We start from the raw sequence: 21,019 nt of genomic DNA on the forward strand, positions 1-21,019 counted from the left end.
AAAACATATTAATTGGCTAATCATCTTCTTGCTGTTTCTGGGGTTTTGCTGTACACAAATTGGCTGCCGTGCTGGCTTATGTGGCAACAGCCATTCCACTTCAAAGTAATTAATTGTGTGAAGTGCTCGGAGACATTCCTGAGAGACTTAATAAGGTCATATTTTCCATTGTACAAAGTTGATGGCACAATAGAATTATCTTTTCCAGTTCATTTTTTCTATTAGTTGTCTCTTCAGAAACCGCAGCCTAGTTTATGAGAGAACAAAAATGGAAAATGGAGTGTCAGCGTCACTGCTCTTTCTTATCGGGGAAGGGACATGATCTGCATCAGAGGTTTCAATAGAAAGTGGCACAAAGAAAATTAGGAAATAGCTGACTGCTAGGGCATGTTGTATCTATATAATAAAGTATTAATTCAGGTATGTCACATTCCAAGATGTTTTCGACCATTTTTCCACAAAGAATTTGGGAAAAGAGTTCCTTTAAAAGTGTAGCGTAAAAGCATAGTATATTACTTCAAGTGAAACAAAAAGAGGGTTTGAATCAGTAGGTAGTTAAATCATAGAATTTTACAGCACAGAAGGGGGCCATTCAGCCCATCTGTCTGTGCTGGCTGCCAAGTAGTCATACAGCCTAATCCCACTTTACAGCTCTTGGTCTGTAGCCTTGTAGGTTCTGGCACTCCAAGTACCTTTTAAATGTTATGAGGATTTCTGCCTCTACCGTCCTTTCAGGCAGTAAGTTCCAGAACCTCACTGGGTGAAAAGATTTCTCCTCGAATCCCCACTAAATCTCCTCCCTCATACCCTAAATCTATGCTCCCTAGTTATGGACCGCTCAACCAAAGGGAATAGGGTCTTCCTATCCACTTTATCTAGACCCCTCATAATTTTAAACACTTCAATTATGTCTCCCCTTAGCCTCCTCTGTTCCAAATAAAATAACCTTAGCTTAACCAGCGGCACAGTGGTTAGCACCGCAGCCTCACAGCTCCAGTGACCCAGGTTCAGTTCTGGGTCCTGCCTGTGCGGAGTTTGCAAGTTCTCCCTGTGACCGCGTGGGTTTCCGCCGGGTGCTCCGGTTTCCTCCCACAGCCAAAGAATTGCAGGTTGATAGGTAAATTGGCCATTGTAAATTGCCCCTAGTGTAGGTAGGTGGTAGGAGAATGGTGGGGATGTGGTAGAGAATATGGGGTTAATGTAGGATTAGTATAAATGGGTGGTTGTTGGTCAGCACAGACTCGGTGGACCAAAGGGCCTGTTTCAGTGCTGTATCTCTAAATAAATAAATAACCAATCTCCAGTCCAGGCAACATCCTCATAAATAAAAAGCAAAATACTACAGATGCTGGGAATCTGAAATAAAAACAGAAAATGCTGTAAATACTCAGCATGTCTGGCAGCATCTGTGCAGAGAGAAATGGTGTTTAGGTTTTACCTTCACTTTTTAAATCAAAAGGAACCATTAATACTTGGCTAAAGCTCATAAATACAATAGAGAGATGTTTCTGTTGAAGGGAGAGGAATCTAATTTTCTCGTCAGTTTTGCTTTAAAAATTATTTTTTGAAAAGAAAAATTAGTTTTCCCAAAACTGGCTTTTTGTTGCACCTGCTGGACACTGTTCCAAATGCAGTGTATCTGCGAGGGCTTGCCAATATTCAAACGATCACCCTCACCCACAATTTTTTTTTAAAAGCATACTCTTCTCAGCATATGTTGGCAAACCTGATTTTCCTACTGTTAAACTCTCAATACAATGACACAGTTTCCAAGCTGCAAAGATGTCGTGCCATTTTCTATTGAAACCTCTGATGCAGATCATGTCCCTTCCCAGAAAAAGACAGGCTCACCCCAATTGCATTCATGTGTCATATCCTATATTACAAACTTGCATACCTGATGTCTTTGTCTTTCTCTCCTCTTAGACTAAGGAGGGTTGGGAGAGTTATAAGGGTGTGAGGAAGGAAATTATTTACTCAAAGCTGCTTACTATATTGCAGATTAATCAATTTTAGGAAAGGTCAGTTTAAAATAGTGCTGTTCAGGGAGATCACTTCCGTATCGCTTACTGTTTTGTTTACTACATTATTGCCCTTTGATTTGAAAAGGTCCAATTAAAGCAAGTGACAACATGTCCTAATACAAAACAGAAAAATGCAGGAGTTCTCGTCGTTTTGACAGATCAGCAGATTAGATAAAGGTTATACAATCTTGTCAGTGTGGAACAACAGTAAAGAATCTTGCAGCTCTGAGAGCAATATGTGATCAGACGTGGTATAGCTGGGGGATATTAATGTTTTATTACAATTCAAATTCTGGCAGCTTCCAACCAGTCCTTAACAATGCATGCATTGGGAACAGCCATGCCCAAATTTTGCCTGGCAGCATTCGACTACAATTAAAGCTCCAGCAGCCAAACAAAGCTTTTGTTTGGAGCTAAGCCACATGGAGAATGAAGGAATTGGTAGCAACCCCCATATGAACACTTCTTGTAGCTCAGAATATTGAGGACCTCTGACAAGTACTGTTCGCATATATTAAGGTACAATAGGAGTAATTTGGCAATCCCATGTTCCTGGGGGGTGGGGGGGGGGGGGGGGGGGTGGGAACAGCCATGCCCGTTGGAAGCATGAGCCCAGAGGTGGGCTTTCAAAACTGTCGCTCAGTTTCTGCAACATACAGTCCCTGCGAGTGCGACACCTTGAAAACATGGGACTGTGGAATGTATCCTAACGCATCATATCTGCAGGGTTTTTTGTGCTGATCAAGGTAAGGGAAGTTAGTGCTGGGAAATGGATCACTTTCATACTTAGGCAATCAGTGCCAAGCAGTCCCAGGTCAGATCCAGCCTCAGTTACATGCAGCACCTACTGTAACAGTGTGATGATACTTCCATTTCCCAGACCATGCCCGCTAAATGCAGCTGATTGCCAACATAGTGGCAAATTTGGAACTGTTTTTTACCGTGAGCCCATTTCACTAAAAGCTGTGTTGAAACTAACCTAATTGATTTCGCGTAGTACATATTGTGGTGGAACAGTTATACCCAACATCTCAACCTCTCTTTCAGATACATAATGCCCTGCTATATAACTCCCAAATTTTCATGTTATCTCTTACTTATGTTCTATTTTGCTATTTTCTGTAATTTTGCTGGTTTTAGATGCTGAGAGGATGTTTCCCCTCATGGAGGAATCTAGAACGACGGGGCATAATTTCAGAATAAGGGGTCTCCTACTTAAGATGGAAATGAGGAGGAAAGAATTTTTCTCTCAGAGGGTTGTTAATTTTTGGAATTCTCCACCCCAGAGATCAGTGGAGGCTGGGACATTGAATATATTCAAGGCTGAGTTGGACAGATTTTTGATCTACAAATGAGTCAAGGGTTATAGGGTAGGCAGGAAAGTGGGTTTGAGGGCACGATCAGATCAGCCATGATTTTATTGAATGGTGGTGCAGGCTTGAGGGGCCGAATGGCTTTACTCCTGCTCCTAATATGTCCTTTCTCTGTTATTCTTGCTCTCCGCCTCCCAACAAACCTCAGAAATGGCAATAATCATTTCATAGCTGATGCTGAGACTGTCACAGCTGTTTTGAAAATAGGCACAAAAAGGAAAGATTTGCATTTATATGGCATCATATAGGACCGCCAGACATTGCAAAGTGCTTTACAGCCAATGAAGCGCTTTTGACGTGCAGTCACTGTTGTAATGTCGGAAATGTGGCAGGAATTTGCGCACAGTAAACTCCCACAAACAGCAACATGATAACGACCAGATTTTTTTTTTATGATGTTGATTGAGGGATAAATATTGGCCAGAACACTGGGGATATCGTACCCGCTCTTCTTCGAAATAGTGCCATGGGATCTTTTACATCCACCTGAGGGGGCCTCAAATTAATGTCACATCTGAAAGGCAGTATAAAGGGCAGCACAAAAACATCGTACAATAATGGGATTTGGCATCTCTGTGCCAGGAACTACTGCCTTCCCTGATGGTCAAACCTGGGTAAAAGCACCTCCTAGTGTGGGACTGTACTGTATGGATTGCAGGTGGAACTCCTAGTCTGTGCTGAGTGTGCTAAAGTCACCAGGAGTGCTGCTGGAAGCCCCAATTGGCTTCAGTGTCCCTTGGCTGGAGAGGGGGAAAATAGTCAGCCAGTTTTCTTGCCCCTGCCGCAAGTGGTAAGAACTGAATTGGGCTCGGCTGTGATATCTCTAACAGACAAACAACCTGCCAACACTTTATGTCTGACCCTACTGAAGAAGTGCCCCTTTGGTATGGTAGTGGAGACTACTGGCACCTGTGGGGTTGCACCTCAGCAAGTATCAGACTGGGAGAGAAGGGCATCAAACTGAAAAACAAATAGGAGAATCTCTCTAATTCTGGGAATATGGGGAAAAAAACATTAAAGAAAACACCTTTTTACTGTTGCAAAGGAAAATTTCGACATATTGACCAAGTAACCAATACTATTGAGTCCATGCAAAGTGCTCCGTCACTCTGAGCTGAATGTTTAATGGAGCAGGAAATAAACCATGGCATAAATTCCTGGCATTAAAAAGACTCAAAGATGGACTTTATCGCGTACAGATTCAGAACAATGATGAGCAACCAAATTTCTGGGGGTGGAATAGCGACTCATTGGACTTAGATGGAGTATCATGCACACCCACACGCAAAAAAAGCAAGCTGACCCCATTTTCCGGGAAGCGCAACAGAATCAATAGGACATCTGTCACTGCACCCAACCTGCAGGCAGGGTGGCGGCAAGCAGGGCAATGTGCATTAGCATTGCAATGCTGCAACTGTTGTTAAAAAAAAAAATCATAATCAAATGAACCAGGAAGACAGAGCAGTCTCAGGAGAAATTCAAGTGCTCAAAAGGGAATGAACCTTTGGATCCCAACCAGCACGAAGAGGTAGACAAACAACCCATACCATTTAAAGAGATATATAAACAGAGGCATCTGACATTTGACATGCAAATTCACATATATGCACACACATGTCTGCAGACAGATGCCCCTATATTACCCTAAAACCAGATCTCATGGATTTTAAACTGCAGCAGCAAGCCTCACTTACCATCTCTGCGCTTTCAAGGCAGGTGACAGGGAGGTGCTCGCGGTGCCCGCTGGGAGTTGTAGTTTTCTCTTCCGCCTTTTCGGCGGAGCCGCGGCAACCGCGGACGACAACTCCCAGGCGGCACCGCGCTCGCCACCACCTCATTGACTCCATTGGTTAGACCAGATTCGACATCCCCCAATCGCCGGCGGCCTTGTTGGTTGGTGTGTCCTGGCGGATAACATGGCGGAGTATTTTGCTTGAGGCGCAGGTCGTTGGAGCGACGCTGAGTTTGGGATTTTGTCAGAAATATTTCAGGTAAAGCGTCTTTAGTTGCGGTTTACTCCACCTTACATTTTTCTTTCGGAAGGAGGTTCATTCTTGCAGCTTGGCACCTCCTAACATAGTTAATCATAAACTGGCAGCCTCTGCATGGTTAATAGTAGACTGGCACCCCAAAACCAAGCATCACTGACCCGAAACGTTAACTCTGCTTCTCTTTCCACAGATGCTGCCAGACCTGCTGAGTGATTCCAGCATTTCTTGTTTTTATATCGCTCACTATGGACCGGCACCCCAAACCAAGCATCACTCACTATAGACTGGCACCCCAAACCAAGCATCACTCACTATAGACCGGTGCTGCAAACCAAGCATCACTCACTATAGACTGGCACCCCAAACCAAGCATCACTCACTATAGACTGGCACCCCAAACCAAGCATCACTCACTATAGACTGGCACCCTAAACCAAGCATCACTCACTATAGACCGATACCCCAAACCAAGCATCACTCACTATAAACTGGCACCCCAAACCAAGCATCACTCACTATAAACTGGCACCCCAAACCAAGCATCACTCACTATAGACTGGCACCCCAAACCAAGCATCACTCACTATAGACTGGCACCCCAAACCAGGCATCACTCACTATGGACTGGCACCCCAAACCAAGCATCACTCACTATAGACTGGCACCCCAAACCAAGCATCACTCACTATAGACTGGCACCCCAAACCAAGCATCACTCACTATAGACTGGCACCCCAAACCAAGCATCACTCACTATAGACTGGCACCCCAAACCAAGCATCACTCACTATAGACTGGCACCCCAAACCAAGCATCACTCACTATAGACTGGCACCCCAAACCAAGCATCACTCATTGTAGACTGGCACCCCAAATCAAGCATAACTCTATAGACTGGTCCCCCAAACCAAGCGTAACTCAGTATAGACTGGCACCCCAAACCAAGCTCACACTTGACTGACACCCCAAACCAAACATCATTCTCTATCGACTGTCACCCCAAACTAACCTCACTCTTGACTGGCACCCCAAACCAAGCATCACTCGCTGTAATCTGGCACCCCAAACCAAGCATAACGCAGTATAGACTGGCACCCCAACTCATGCATAACTCTATAGATTGGCACCCCAAACCAAGCATAACTCAGTATAGACTGGCACCCCAAGTTAAGCATAACTCTATAGATTGGCACCCCAAACCAAGCATAAGTCAGTATTGACGGGCACCCCAAACCAAGCTCATCATTGACTGGCACCCCAAACCAAGCTCATTATTGACTGGCACCCCAAGCCAAGCATAACTCACCATAGACTGGCACCCCATACCAAGCATAACTCACGATTGACTGGCACCCCAAACCAAGCATAACTCGCTGTAGTCTGGCACCCCAAACCAAGCATAACTCACGATAGACTGGCCCCCACCCCAAGCATAACTAATCAGAAACTGGAACTCCAACTCGAGCAGAACTAATTGTAGATGGGTGCTTTACCAGTCAGAAACTGGCACCTCAGCTCAAATGTAACTAACCATGATCTTGCACCCCAACCAAACATCATTCAAAAGAACTGGCACCTACAACCACAGCTTGCCATTGACTGGTAAATCAACTGAACTATAGCGAACCACACACGACTATCTAATACAGCCAACTCCAAACTCCTGCCCACCACCCCACTCCCCCCAAAACTGTGCCATAGCTAAGCATAAACAAGCACTCCAACCTGACAATAGATTGGTATGCCAAATGAATTCTGCTATAGTTACCTACAGGTTGGCATACTCACACCAAGTTTTCCAATAATTGACCACACCATAACCTGTCTGTATATATCACCTTTAACATTAAAAATGTCCCAAGGCACTTTTCCGAAACATGCTGGGTAAATGGATGATGAGCCACAGAAGCAGGAATCAGGACGGGCGATCAAAGGCTTTGGAAGCTTAGTGAAAGAGCTGGACTTCAAAGAGAGTTGATGGGACATGGAATACTTTATCACAGATGTAGTTGAGGCAGAGACCTGCATTCTTTTAAGAGGAGAGCAGATAAATGTTTTAAGCAGAGGAAGATTAGGGCCATGGGGAAGGAACAGAAGCGTAAGATTAGTTTGGATTGCAAGAGCCAACAATTGACCAAATGCCGTCGCCTGTGTTGTAAATTTCTACCTCTAATCTCTGTGGTTATTTGCACCACCCAAGTGTTTTACAGCCCAAAAATAGGGTCTGCGGACAAAACCCAAGTTTGGAAGAATGACATTTCTAAGTACTGCTGGTGTTTTTCCCAGTTCAATTGAAATAAGCATTTCAGCCATGCACAAATTAGCTTTAGTGAACCTGAAATCTGTATTAATTAGGCTTTTCCAGAGTCAGGAATAGTTTAATCCTGACCAAATCATAGCATAGCTGCAGTACACAAAGCCATAGTATTAGGGAGCCCTAGTGATAATTCATTTGACTATTCTGATTGCAATGTAATAAGCTAATGACATCAGCATGTTTGGCATCATGGAACTGCTTTCTTTTATTTTTCCCTCCTTTTAGTGATTATAGGGCTGACAGATGAAGGTGGTGAACCTGAGGCAGGCCATTCTTCAGGCCTGGAAGGAGCGATGGACAGACTATCAATGGGCCATAAACATGAAAAAACTTTTCCCAAAGGGTCCAACATGGGACCTCCTTGGCCTCTCAGGTGAGACTCAAGAGCAGGAAGTCTGTTTCTGAACTTTTGAAATGTGATTGATCAGTTTAAAACAGAAAAGCAAAAAACTTTTTTAATGGATGAATCTTTGTTTTTTCTCCAATAGATTTAGAAAGTAGCTAATTTTTCTGTTTTGTTTAACCCTTTAACAGTTTAACCTGGCTGCTGATATGAAAAAAAAATTATCAGATATCCAGAGCCTAGCTATCTAGACATGATCAGAAACAAAAGCCCAGATGCCGTTTCAGCAAATTACAGAATATGCTGGAAACATTCACCTGGTCAGGTAGCATCTATAGAGCAAACACATAAATTAGTGTTTCTGCTATAGATCCTTTTTCAAAACAGCTGTTGATTTTTTGATTATAAGCTGGTAAGAATTGCCTTTGTATTCAGTGATGGAACTGGGATTTGGGTTCCTACTGGAATGGAATTTTTATCCCTAACTTTTTTACCAGTCTGCTGCAGGCACTTGCACACTGGGTACTGCCTCATGGGCACCATCTATCTTTGCTTATTTTATTCAAGTGTCCATCGTTCATGCATGGATCTAAACAATGAGTTTCAGCAGACTTTTTGACTAGGTCCCATTGTGGCCCAGCCTGATTCTAACTTCAACCGATGTCCGCAAACACCGACTTTCAGGCAGCTGTCATTATCTAGGAGTTGAGAGAGGGAACCCAAACTGATTACCTTCCTGCTCCCCCAGCTGAGGAATGCTGAGGCAAATTTATAGTGTCCTTTCAACCACTTCAGCTATGATCAATTAACAGCACAGTCCAATAAAATCAAACATGAGAGTTTTCTATCACGTAGATTGGTATACATCATAGAATGTGTTTACAGAACCATTACAGGAGTAACTGCAATGAAATACATCCTCAATTTGCTATTTAATGTTTCTGTGCTATATGAATTGCAGTTCTCATATTTGAACAAGAGAAGGATCCACACTTAGGTTATGGTATTACAGGGTACTCAATATGCTTAAAGTTTTTCGGAGTGCTTTTGTTCACTAAGTAAAGTTGCTCTGCTCTTTTTTGAATTTTTTCTAGATCATCTCCTGGAACAGGCCTTGGTTGGCCCATCTCCCAATCCTCTGATTATGTCCTATTTGAAATATGCCATTAGTTCACAGGTAATGTATCTCAAAACTCCATAAATGAGTAATGTCCAAGCTGTGAGTTGTAAGCCATATTTAGTTCCCAAACCATGGTGTCTGGCTCTCGAAGCCCAGACAACTCAATCCTATTTACACTTGTTTTCTTTATTTATTGTGTGCACTTTGTAAGTTGAGATCTGAAAAGGACTGTCCTTTTGTGCTCTTGCCTCAATACCAATGAGTGTTAAATCAGAGCACCAGCATCTGTTGGTCTCAGCAAACTTGAGATAAATGCAAATTAAATGGGCACTTGCAATTAAACTTTATACATTTGGCCCTGAAGCTGCATGGTACTCACCTATATGGCCGACAAAGACAAAACTTGGCCACCTCTATAGTGAATATCTCTATCTTTCTAGAATAAAAGTTGTTACGAAAGTGCCTCTGTTTTGTTAAATACATTCTTTGAGGATTAATTTTTGAAAGATGGAAGGAATGTTAAACTTCGGGGTTTTCAAAGGGGGTCACGTAAAGGGCCTTTGACTTTGAAAAACGATCCCTGGAAATGGTTTTTAAAAGGGGCGCTGAGAGGTCTTGTGAAGAAAACCAGCTTTTCTGGGAAACCACCTGACTTCCAGCTCAATAAATAACAGAGAACTTTGGATACCTGGAGAAGTTGTTTACAAAGAAGTGACAGTTCAAGATTTATGGAGGTCAAAAGATTGACATCCTGTTGTCAGTTTTGCTTTTGAATTATTTTGAGTTGGGGTTGAAATGTATAAAAAAGGGAGAGACTGTCCAAGGAGAGAAAAGAATCTCCAAGGAGAGAAGAGAAGACCACGACCCAGCTCAGCTTTCCAGCACCTCTCTAAAAGACCCTGAGAAGTTCACTGTGTCAACTCATCTCGTCTCCTGTCTTTGAAGAAAAGCCTACTAAATTAATTCTCAAAGCCACCTTAAAAGAACTATTCTAAAAGATCCCAATGACCCATCTATGTGTACTCAGAGGCCAGACTGTATGCCAGTTTTGGAACACAACCTATCTCATTTGCTGTTTCTTCAAGAATGAGCAAGTATTCAGCCCAAGTGGTTTTTTTTGTCTGTAATAGAGCTCTAAAAACCAAAATTCCTTTATTTTGCCAGTTAACCGGTGTATATGTATGAGTGTGATGGGGCTAAGGTTAAAAGGGAACTTTAATATTTCAATCTGCGTGTTTATGCTTCATTACTGGTTAAGACTTATTTTATAATAAACTGATACTTTTGTTGTTTATTAAAGAAATCTGGTTTGTGTGTTTTATTCTGGGAAAAATAGAGCATATGATTGGCCGTATCAGTAAGTGGGAAAATTTAAATATACGTTATGACCTGTGGAGAATGGGACTAGCATGAACAGTGCACTCGTCCCGCCTTGGTCGCACCAAAGTGTATCCATTTGTTGTAAATTTTGCTTCAGTAGGCAACTTCATTAGATGTACAATTGCAAGAAATCAAACGGTTATTCACCAATATTGAAGATTTGAGGTCGATGTCCGAAGTAGATTAGCCCATTAAAATCATGTGATCCACTGGTTATTAAATTGTATTTTTTGTTTTCAAATGGTTTGATTTCTGGCATTTCTCATTTACAATCTGTAGCTTTGCTTTTGTTGTATTTCTGCAGTCTTTTAACTTAAGAACAAGTGGTTCCCATTGACATGATAGATGCATTTAGCTGTGGCTTGGTGGAACATTTCTGGTCCAGATGAATATCAACTGACAAACGCTTAAGAAAGCCTGCACATTTGTAAACTGTAGGAATTTTGCCAGCCACCTTGTTGCCCTTTCTTGTTTCTAAAACAAATGATCTATCATCTCGAAAGCCTTTATTCGTTGATTGTCATCATACTACATGTTAAGTGTGAGGAAAAGATTGTACAGGAAACAGAAACTAAAGTCCAGTCATGTTCCTGGAAGTTTTTCTTTCAGTTTTGTTCTAACCTATTTTATTTTAAATTATTCCCTCCACATTTCAGTTCCATTTGGCATAACCAGACTGGTATTTGAAATGAGGTGTAGCTGGATGTGGTTAGTAAGCATGAGTTTGTTAACTTCTAATGCAGAGGAGACAATGAAGGGATATGTAGTGTGATAAGTGTTGAGGGATTGTCTGTTTAATTGCACTATCATGTATAAAGATATATATCATAACTTCATTGTGTTCAAAAAAGCTATTACTTCAGTTCCTGATTTTCTTCCATTTGTTTTTGCAGATGGTGTCTTATGCAAGTGTAATGTCTGCTATTGCTAAGGTCTGTATTTAAATTAGTGCAACGATTTTAGAATGCATAAATCTGCTAAATCATCTGGTACATGATTTCAGAGAATGCTTTTGTGTACAAGAGTCAATATTGTCTTTTCTATTCTCCTCTCTCCCTCTCTTCCACCCCCCTCCTCCCCCCCCCCCCCCCCCCCCCCCCCCCCCACCGCCCCGTCTCATGCTTTGATGTGAAGGTGGAATGTTAGCTGACTAAAATGTCACCTGATGGGGTTTTGGCAGTAGTACTGCTTGAAAGTATTGTTAACTGCTCTTGAACGTTTGTCTGAGATACCTATCCAGTTGCAGAATATGGCACATTTTTAATGACTGCGGTAAAAGCCAAGAATGCAGCTTCATGAACAATATCCCACCACACCTGACATAAGTAAAGCAGTATAAAATATGGTGATTGAGTCTTCTCACCCTTATTGACTTCAGACCTTAGGAAATGTCCTCTTTCTCTTGTCTGTTTCACTCTTCCACTACCTTGCTCAGTATTTTGAAGCAGGCATGTGTATGCATGCATGAACACACAATTCTGCCTTTCCGCTGCCTTATTAAGTTGATTTATATATACCATCCATCAGTTTTCACCTCATTCTTTTTCTTTTAAAGAAACCTATCAAATCAATTAATTGCCTTTCTGTGCACAATTCACTATACCTGCCTCTTGACAAGCACGAGTTATTCTTCCCCCGCACCCTTACTTTTTTTTTATTTACTCCTATTATGGGGGCTCTTTTATCAGTCAGTTTCCATTTATGATGATGGGTTGACACCAGAACATGCATCTTTCTCCTCGGATACTGATGAACAGTGTTCCCTAATGCCACACAGCAATTTGCAACATATCGCGTAGTGAACCAAGCAGGCTGCATACAATAGACATCCCTTTAACATGTGCAAGTGTGACTACACAGCAATCTTAAAGAAATTGAATGCGCAACAAACAGATTGTGCACAACAAAGGAAAATTAAGAAGGAACTTTGCTGATGAACCAACATTTTCTATCATTAATTTCTAACGAAAAGAGAATTATTTATCTTCTCTCTTCTATTGGTACTCGCAGTGGGCAAACATATAAGTGTAATAGCTGAAACTAAACAGCACAGCTTTTATTTGGATGGTTTTTGTTTGTTATTCTGCTTGCAAATAAAATGATGAGCCTTCAAAATATCAAATGACTTAATTACTTAATCTGCAAGAGCCATGCAGATTATGTGTTGTTGAAGATCACTATATTTAGAATGAATAAACATTTTAAAAAATTGTATTTCAGTTCGAAGATTACTCCAGGGAACTGTGTGTTAAAGCTCTGCTGGAACTAATGGACATGTTCTGTGATCGACTCAGGTCAGTAGTGGTTCATGCTCTTAATTTGTTTTTCTCCCCAACTCCAGTACCTGTCTGCCCTTTGCTCGCAATGTGAAAAGTACTTTTTGGGAGGAGATAGGCAGGAGGCCAACTAAGCTGACATTTGGAATTAAGCAGTTAAACTATAAGGAGAGATTAAGAAACCTCAAAACGTTTATGCTGGAGAAAAGGAGGTGCAGAGGAAACCTGATCCAAGATTCGAAGGGGTGGAGATCATTTGAAACCTAATAACATGCATGACATAACAGCAAACACTGTAAGTATGAGGCATAGACTCAAGCTCAGAAAAGAGAATGTGAACAGACACTTGGATTTAACTACTACAGGGCAGCAGACGCATGGGAACAGCAACAGCTACAAGTTCCCCTCCAAGTCACACACCATCCTGACTTGTAATATATCACCGTTCCTTTACTGTCGCTGGGTCAAAATCCCGGAACTCCCTCCCTAACAGCAGTGTGGGTGTACCCGCACCAGATGGACTGCAGCAGTGCAAGAAGGCAGCTCACCATCACCTTCTCAGGGCGGTTAGCGATGGGCAACAAATGTTGGCCTTGTCAGTGACACACATACCATGAAAGAATAAAAAAAAAAGGGTGGTGTATGTATGGAACAGACTGTCCATAAACAGTAGAGGCAGATAGCACTGAAAACTTTGAGGGAATTTTTTTTTTTTAGTAGAAGAAGCAATAATATAGAAGTAGAATTAGGCCTTTTGGCCCCTTGATCCCCTTTTGCCATTTAGTTAGCCTTAGCAGCTTTATCTTTTTAATCCAATTCCCAGTCCTTCTCCGTATTCTTTAATACCTTTACTTCTAAGTAGGCGTCCATCTCACTTTTAAATATCACAATTGATTCTGCATTGATGGTATTATGGGGTAGTGAATTGCACATTCTCACAAGCCCTTGTATGAAGAATTTGTTTTTGGATTCAGTTTAAATCAAACTCCTAAACCTTTGTCCCCTTATTCTGGATTCCTTGCACAATAGGGAGGAATTGTTCCAATCCTGTCAGCTTATTTCATTATTTTAAATTTCTCAATCAAAATCTCTTTAAGCTTTTCATCTCCAGGAAATACAAATTTATTTCTTTTATCATAGTTAAGTAACTTCATCTTATAGTCCAATGACGATTCACCAGGCTATCTCCAAATCCAATATATATTTCTTAAAGTAGGGCTCACAAAACTGAATATAACATTTCACGTGAGGTATACCCGGTGCTGTGTAATTTTAATAGTACTTCCTTGCTTTTATATTTCTTCATCTTCTGATGAAGCCCCGATCACATTTTCCTTTTGATTGCTTTTTGCACCTGCTAGTAAGTGTACTTATGTACTGACTTACTGCTTGCCATTTCTGGATCCAGCCTATACTACCATACACTTTTTTACAGGCTGCATTTCCTGACAATGGAACCACTGGGTGGTGCAACCTAGCACAGGCACAAATGTTGCCTCTTCCACTGAAACGTCACTGTCTGCGATGTTTCAGGCAGCTGCCAGGATTAAAGATGGCGCTTCTCAATTTATCACAAAAAACAAATTCAACCTGAAAATCCCCTTAATGGCTGCCAACATCACCTCCATCCCACCCCTAACAGTCCCCCGCTCCCTTTTGCCATTGTGCTTCTCTTTGCCGCTCCCTCCTGCACCCGTCTTCTTGCCGTTGGCTCCCTGCTGCCTTCCCTTTTAGAACACTAAAATAGGTGGGACAATAAGTTGCAATAAAGAAATAAGAAATCTACAAATAGATACGGATAGATTAGATAAATGGGCCAAAATTTGGCAGATGGAGTTTAACGTGGATAAGTGTGAGGTTATCCATTTTGGTCGGAAGAATAGCAAGGCAAATTATTATCTAAATGGAGAGAAACTTCAGAGTGCTTCGGTGCAGAGAGATCTGGCTGTCCTTGTGCATGAATCGCAGAAAACTAGTTTGCAGGTACAGCAGGTGATATGGTAAATGGAATTTTGGCATTTATTGCTAAAGGAATAGAGTATAGTAGTAGGTAAGTGTTGCTGCAGCTGTACAAGGTATTGGTGAGACCGCACCTGGGGTATTGCGCACAGTTTTAGTCCCCTTGAGAAAAGATGTAGTTGCATTGGAGGCAGTTCAGAGGAGGTTCACTAGATTGATTCCAGAGATGGGGGGCTTGTCTTATGAAGAGAGATTGAGCAGTTTAGGCCCTTACTCTCTGGAGTTTAGAAGAATGAGAGGAGATCTAATTGAGGTATATAAGATGATTAAGGGGATTGACAAAGTAAACATAGAGAGGATGTTTCCTCTTGTGAGGCAATCTAGAACGAGAGTTCAGAGTTTTAGGATAAAAGGGAGCAGATTTATAACAGAGATGAGAAGAAATTACTTCTCTCAAAGGGTCATGAATCTGTGGAATTCACTACCCCAGAGTGCGGTAGATGCCGGGACATTGGGTAAATTTAAGGCGGAGATAGACAGATTTTTAATTAGAAATGGATTGAAGGATTATGGAGAACAGGCAGGAAAGTGGAGTTGAGGCCGAGATGAGATCAGCTGTGATCATATTGAATGGCGGAGCAGGCCCGAGGGGGTTAATTGCCTATTGCTGCTGCACGTTCTTACGTTCCCTTAGCCACTCGCTCCAGCCTCGCCGCTCCCCCTTCGCCTCCGGCTGCTCACTCCCCGCCTCCCCTCCTCCCACCTCAGCCACTCGTTCCAGGCCTCGTCACTGCTTCCCCCAACCCCCCTCCCCTCCCCTTGGCCGATTGTACCCTGCTCCTCACTTCCCCCACCCCCATTCCGCTGTCTGGGCGCTCGCTCCCCACTTCTCCCCCCACCCCCCCCCCCCCCCCAAAGCCGCTAGCTAGCTCCAGGCTGCGCTGCTTCCCTCATCTTGGCCACTCACTCCTGCGTTCAGTCGTTCTCCGCTGCGCCGCCCGAAGAGGCAAGGCAGGCCTTGAGGGGTGACGGGGCAACGTAGATGTGAGTGGCCGAGAGGAGGGCAGTGGCACGGCCTGGAGCTAGGGGTAGGGGGCCAGGGAGCGAACGGCCGGAGAGCGGGGGCGGGGGGGTGGGGAAGTGAGGTGCGGGGAACGATCGGTCCAGGGAAGTGCGGGGGAGCAGTGGCGAGGTTTGGAGCGAGGGGTTGAGGGGGGAAATGGTTGGTGGGGAGGTGAGGGGGAGGAGAAAGTGTCGAGGGCAGGAGCAAATGGCTTGGATGGGGGAAGTGGGTAAGCCTGGAGCGAGTGGCCGAGGGGTAGAGCGGCCAGTTGGGCAGGGGAGAGTAGCTGCAAGGGGGAAGCAGGAGGGGGGAGAGTGACTGAGGGAAGGCAGCGGCGTGGTGGGGATCGAATGGGGTGAAGCGACAATTAAAGCAGGGATGGTGGGAGGGAGTGGGTGCTGTTCGGGTGAATGGTTCTGGAGACGGCTATTGAGGGGTGAGGACGTCATTGCGTGGTGATGTCATGTGCGTGCATGTGCGCATTCATACTGGCAGGCTGACAAATGTTCAAACGCATTGATGATGTCAGCGATCGCTCTGCGCATGCTCTGCGTTGTCAGGCGTCACTTTTTTTTATTCCTTCATGAGATGTGGGCCTCAATGGCAGGCCAGCATTTGTTACCCATCCCTAGTTGCCCCTGACAACTGAGTGGCTTGCTAGGCCATTTTAAAGGGCAGTTAAGAGTCAACCACATTGTTGTGGGTCTAGAGTCACGTGTAGTCTAGACTTGGTAAGGACGGCAGATTTCCTTCCCTAAGTAACTTTAGTGAACTGGATGGGTAATTATTGTCAACTGTATCTGGCATTATTCTGCTCACTTATGTTTTCTATGCCCTTTGCAGTTTTGTGCTCTCTTTTACAACTCAGTACATATCCTAGTTTCGTACTGGTTGCAAAATTTGGAAAGTTTGATTGGTTTGAGTTATATAAGGGAGCATTACAAGGTTTTTATTTTAACTTTGGATCTGTCCGGATGGATTGAGTGGCGTGCTGACTTTTCACCCCAAAAAATCAGATCATTTTATTGGCGAGGCAAGACTCTGTTTTGCAGTATTAAATATAGTGGTCTAGGGACTGTGCAATCATTGCAATGTATGTTGTTTCACAAAGTCTTCTGCCTGGATCCAGTGTTAATATATTTCTCCACAGAAATCTATTCAACCAGTAAGTTAAAAACAGAAAATGCTGGAAATACACCTGTCGGCCAGCATCTGTGAAGCCAAAAGCAAGTTATGATGTTTCAAGTGTGTACCTTTGAGCAGATAGTAATGAAAGGTAGAACCCCAAAACATCATAACTTGTCTTTTGTTTTCACAGACACTGACTGACCTCAGTATTTCTAGTGTTTCTCTGTTTTTTCTTCCAAATTTCCAACTTTGGCAGTTTTTACATTTTTATTTTTCAAATAACCAGGTATTTGGTGTCTAATGATTTGATAGACTTGGAAATTCACATATTTCCCACAACTCATATATAATTGAATTATTTTCAGAGCTTTCAGCATAGGTATGTCAGAATCTAATGTTGTTTTCTAACCCTCCAGCTGCCATGGGAAAGCAGAAGAATGCATAAGTCTCTGCCGATCACTGCTGAGCACGCTAGCATGGTTGCTGAGGTGTGCTGCTTATTGTACTGAAAGGCTGAAGGAGGGGTCAGATGCAGCCTCTGGGGAAGAACAGCTCCAACTCTGCATTAATCAGATTGAGAAGACTGTGAACAGGAGGAAGAATAGGGCCCTTCTTCATATTGCACGGTTGGAAGAGCAAGGTACATGTGTCAAACTAAATTGCTGACTCAAAAGTTATCTGCTTTACTTCACTTGAATAAACAAAAAGACTGCCCTCGTGATAGTCTAATGAGTAAATGGAGCGAGCAGTGTGCTACTAAGCTATATAGCCCAGAAGGCAAAAATTTTCAATCCCCAGGCTGCTGAATCAGCTGATCACAGAACAGGCACCAGCTGGGGTTCTGCTTTTAACCTCAATGGCCCTGGGTTAGACTAGTGGAAGTCTATCTTTGTTCCCCCTGCTGATTGCTGTCCAATGATGCTTGATGGAAACTCTGTGTATGTTGCAGAGAATAGGATTCGGTTTGACTGTGGTGCTACAGTTGAGGCTCTGGCACAATGAATGGCTGCGGACAAATTACTAGAGTAGCTTCTATCCATGGAGCCATACCTTCAACAAATGGGGAGGAGTTTGGATAATTGCCATTTATTTCTGTACTGCAGTATAAAAACCTACTTGGAAGTAAAGCTGGAAAATTCCACTCACTTGCCAACTAACTAGTGGTTGATTTACTTTTTGCCTTTCACTGAGCTAATTAGGTATTTTCCCAGCTTGTAAATAGCATCACTGTCCCTCCATTGCCATTCATTTCTGAATATTTCTGTTCTTTGAAGAATTGTTACTTGAGGGAACAGTTGTCTTTTTTTCTACATTTTAAGACCAGTTTTGCTCATACAGCTTATGCTGGTGTCTCACCTGTGATACAAGTAATATGTGACCTGATCTATTGAGATGTACAGGTTGAAACAACATATCATCAGCTTCAGTGACTGAATATTGTGATTGGTACACAGCTAGGTAGTGAACATTAAGAAGTCTCTCACAGACAAAAAGTGATTATAATCTGTTCATGTATTCTGCCCTTTAGTTACATGGACTAATATGGAACAGGCACTCATAAAGCTTACAGAAAACCACAACAAGATAAGCAATCAGCAGCTCAGACTGAGGCTGGAGGAGTGCATTGGATTGGTTAAGAGGTAAGGCTGGCCCTTTCTTCTACTATGACAAATTTCTAGTACCATATCCAAGTTGTCTTGTCATCAACTGGATTTGAACCCAGAATGAGAAGTTTACTTGGCCCTATCGAAATTGAAGAGGAAAGATGGACTGAGGACACTGGTTCCAAGTCATGAGTCATTAGAGTGAAATTTCACGATCTCAAACCTCACAGGTGTGCAACACAAAACAGGCAACATGGTAGAATATATTTTCCCTTTAAGTATAGCTGACTATATTTGTCAGCTATGGCTCAGAGGGTAGAGAGTCAGAAGGTTGAGAGTTTAAGTCTAATTTCAGGGACTTTGAGCATAAAATTTAGGCTGACACTCCAGTGCAGTACTGAGGGAATGCTGTACTATCGGAAGTACTGTCTTTAGGATGAACTGAGACCCCATCTATCTTCCTAGAGGGACAGGAAAGATCCCATTGCACTATTTGATGAAGAGCAAGGGAGTTACCCCCTCGACTACACTTCTTCACACCCTGCCTCCTGTAAGGACTCCATTCCATTCTCCAGTTTCTCCATCTCCGAAGCATCTGCTCTGATGATGCAACCTTCCACAACAGCACTTCTGATCTGTCTTCCTTTTCCCTCAACCAAGGATTCCCCCCCACTGTGGTTGACAAGGGTCTTCAACTGTGTCCAGCCCATTTCCCGCACTTCTGCCCTCACCCCTTCCTCTCCCTCCCAGAACCGTGACAAGGTTCCCCTTGTCCTCACTTTTCACTGCACCAGCCTCCACATCCAGAGGATCATCCTCCGCCATTTCGCCACCTCCAACATGATGCTACCACCAAACGCATCTTCCCCTCGCCTCCCCGTCAGCATTCCGAAGGGAATGTTCCCTCCGCGATACCCTGGTCCACTGCTCCATTACCCCCGACACCTCGTCCCCTTCCCACGACACCTTGCCATGCAATCGCAGGAGGTGTAATACCTGCCCTTTTACCTCCTCTCTCCTCACTATTCAAGGCCCCAAACACTGCTTTCAGGTGAAGCGATTTACTTGTACTTTCAATTTAGTATACTGTGTTACGACCAGGTAAGAAAGAGGGTCCCTTTTCAGCCTTCACCTGGACTTACCATAACAGGATTTTATTTTTAAACACTTTTTTTTAGCTCCCCCTTTGGTGAATCCTTGTTCACCACTTTCCAATTATGGCAAAGAAACCAGCACAAACAGGTTTTCTTAGGTTTAAAGAAGAAAAGTTGAAATTTATTAAGCTTCAACTCTAATTTGGTTAACGCCTATGGATACACGCCGTGCCTCATGCTAGCATGCATACGCAATACAGACATGCAAATAGAGACAGAAAAAGAGCAGAAGAAAAATAAAGTGGAAAGATTTGTTACGGTTCTTCGAGCTCACTGTAGAGTCCTTGATTGTAGGTAGATCTTGCTTTTTGTTGGGACCCAGTATTATTCTTAAACCTTGTTCGCTGTAGGAGACTTTTCTCTCTTGGGGTTCATGTCTCTTCAGTGGATTCAGAGGCTTGTGAGAAAGAGATGGGAGCAGACAGGAGAGATCTTCAATCCAGGAGCAAACCGTCTTTCTCCCCAAACTGTTCACACAAATTCAAAAAACTCAGGTTGCCCAGCAGGTTAGTCATGTGACTAGCTGGTTTGACCATGTCTGTGTATTCGGCCATCTTAGAAGTCAACCTGGCATGCGAGCTCCCCCACCTTCAACATCTGGTGATCAAAAGTCCATTGTGGGTTGAATGTCAGGGAATGGCTGCTTTGTCCTTCCAAACACTGACTGTTAATATGCAAATGTCTTTTCCAGCCACGGCTGATCTGTTTAACAAGTCTTCTTCATTCCAGTAACAGTTTAAAATCAATGTACATGACAAAATTAATGTGCCTCATTCTTGGCAGATGGGGGCCTCGAATGACAACTGTTGTTACTGCTCACAATGCGGTCTCCTCCTGCCATGGGGAGACCAAACGCAGATTGGGTGACCGCTTTGTGGAATACCTCTGCTCAGTCCGAAAGCATGACCCCGAGATTCCGGTTGCTTGCCATTTCAACACTCCCACCTGCTCTCATGCCAACATTTCTGTCTTTGGCCTGCTCCAGTGTTCCAGTGAACATCAACGCAAGCTCGAAGAGCAGCACCTGATCTTTTGATTAGGCACGCTACAGCCTTGTGGACTAAACATTGAGTTCAATAACTTCAGAGCATGACTGGCCTTTTTTAGTATTTTATTTTTTAACCATGTGTCTGCTTTTCATGCTCGTTATTCTGCTATTAACATTCTCTCTAGACTAATGCTTTGTCTTTCACCACAAGCATAAATGCACTCTCTGCCTTTGACCCAGGACTGCTTTGTTGTTTAATCTCTCCTGCCCTCTGCCCTATCAAACACATTTGTGATGAA

General features: G+C 43.1%; 2 protein-coding genes across 2 annotated transcripts in view; one reads left to right on the forward strand and one right to left on the reverse strand.

Annotated features, from left to right (window-relative positions):
- Window positions 1-5,124, reverse strand: part of rapgefl1 (Rap guanine nucleotide exchange factor (GEF)-like 1) — a 76,868-nt gene extending 71,744 nt beyond the window's left edge. Inside the window, exon 1 of the mRNA XM_068013008.1 lies at window positions 5,092-5,124. The gene's annotated coding sequence lies outside the window, so the exon portion shown is untranslated. The remainder of the gene's footprint in view (window positions 1-5,091) is intronic.
- A 163-nt stretch (window positions 5,125-5,287) lies between these two features.
- med24 (mediator complex subunit 24) overlaps window positions 5,288-21,019 on the forward strand; it is a 66,163-nt gene continuing 50,431 nt past the window's right edge. Inside the window, exons 1-7 of the mRNA XM_068013500.1 lie at window positions 5,288-5,388; window positions 7,931-8,078; window positions 9,143-9,225; window positions 11,442-11,480; window positions 12,769-12,842; window positions 17,391-17,614; window positions 18,503-18,614. Coding sequence (XP_067869601.1) covers window positions 7,949-8,078; window positions 9,143-9,225; window positions 11,442-11,480; window positions 12,769-12,842; window positions 17,391-17,614; window positions 18,503-18,614 — 662 coding nt within the window. The 5' untranslated portion in view covers window positions 5,288-5,388; window positions 7,931-7,948. The remainder of the gene's footprint in view (window positions 5,389-7,930; window positions 8,079-9,142; window positions 9,226-11,441; window positions 11,481-12,768; window positions 12,843-17,390; window positions 17,615-18,502; window positions 18,615-21,019) is intronic.

Source organism: Heterodontus francisci, chromosome 33 (assembly GCF_036365525.1).
Source record: "Heterodontus francisci isolate sHetFra1 chromosome 33, sHetFra1.hap1, whole genome shotgun sequence".
Taxonomy (NCBI): Eukaryota; Metazoa; Chordata; class Chondrichthyes; order Heterodontiformes; family Heterodontidae; genus Heterodontus; species Heterodontus francisci.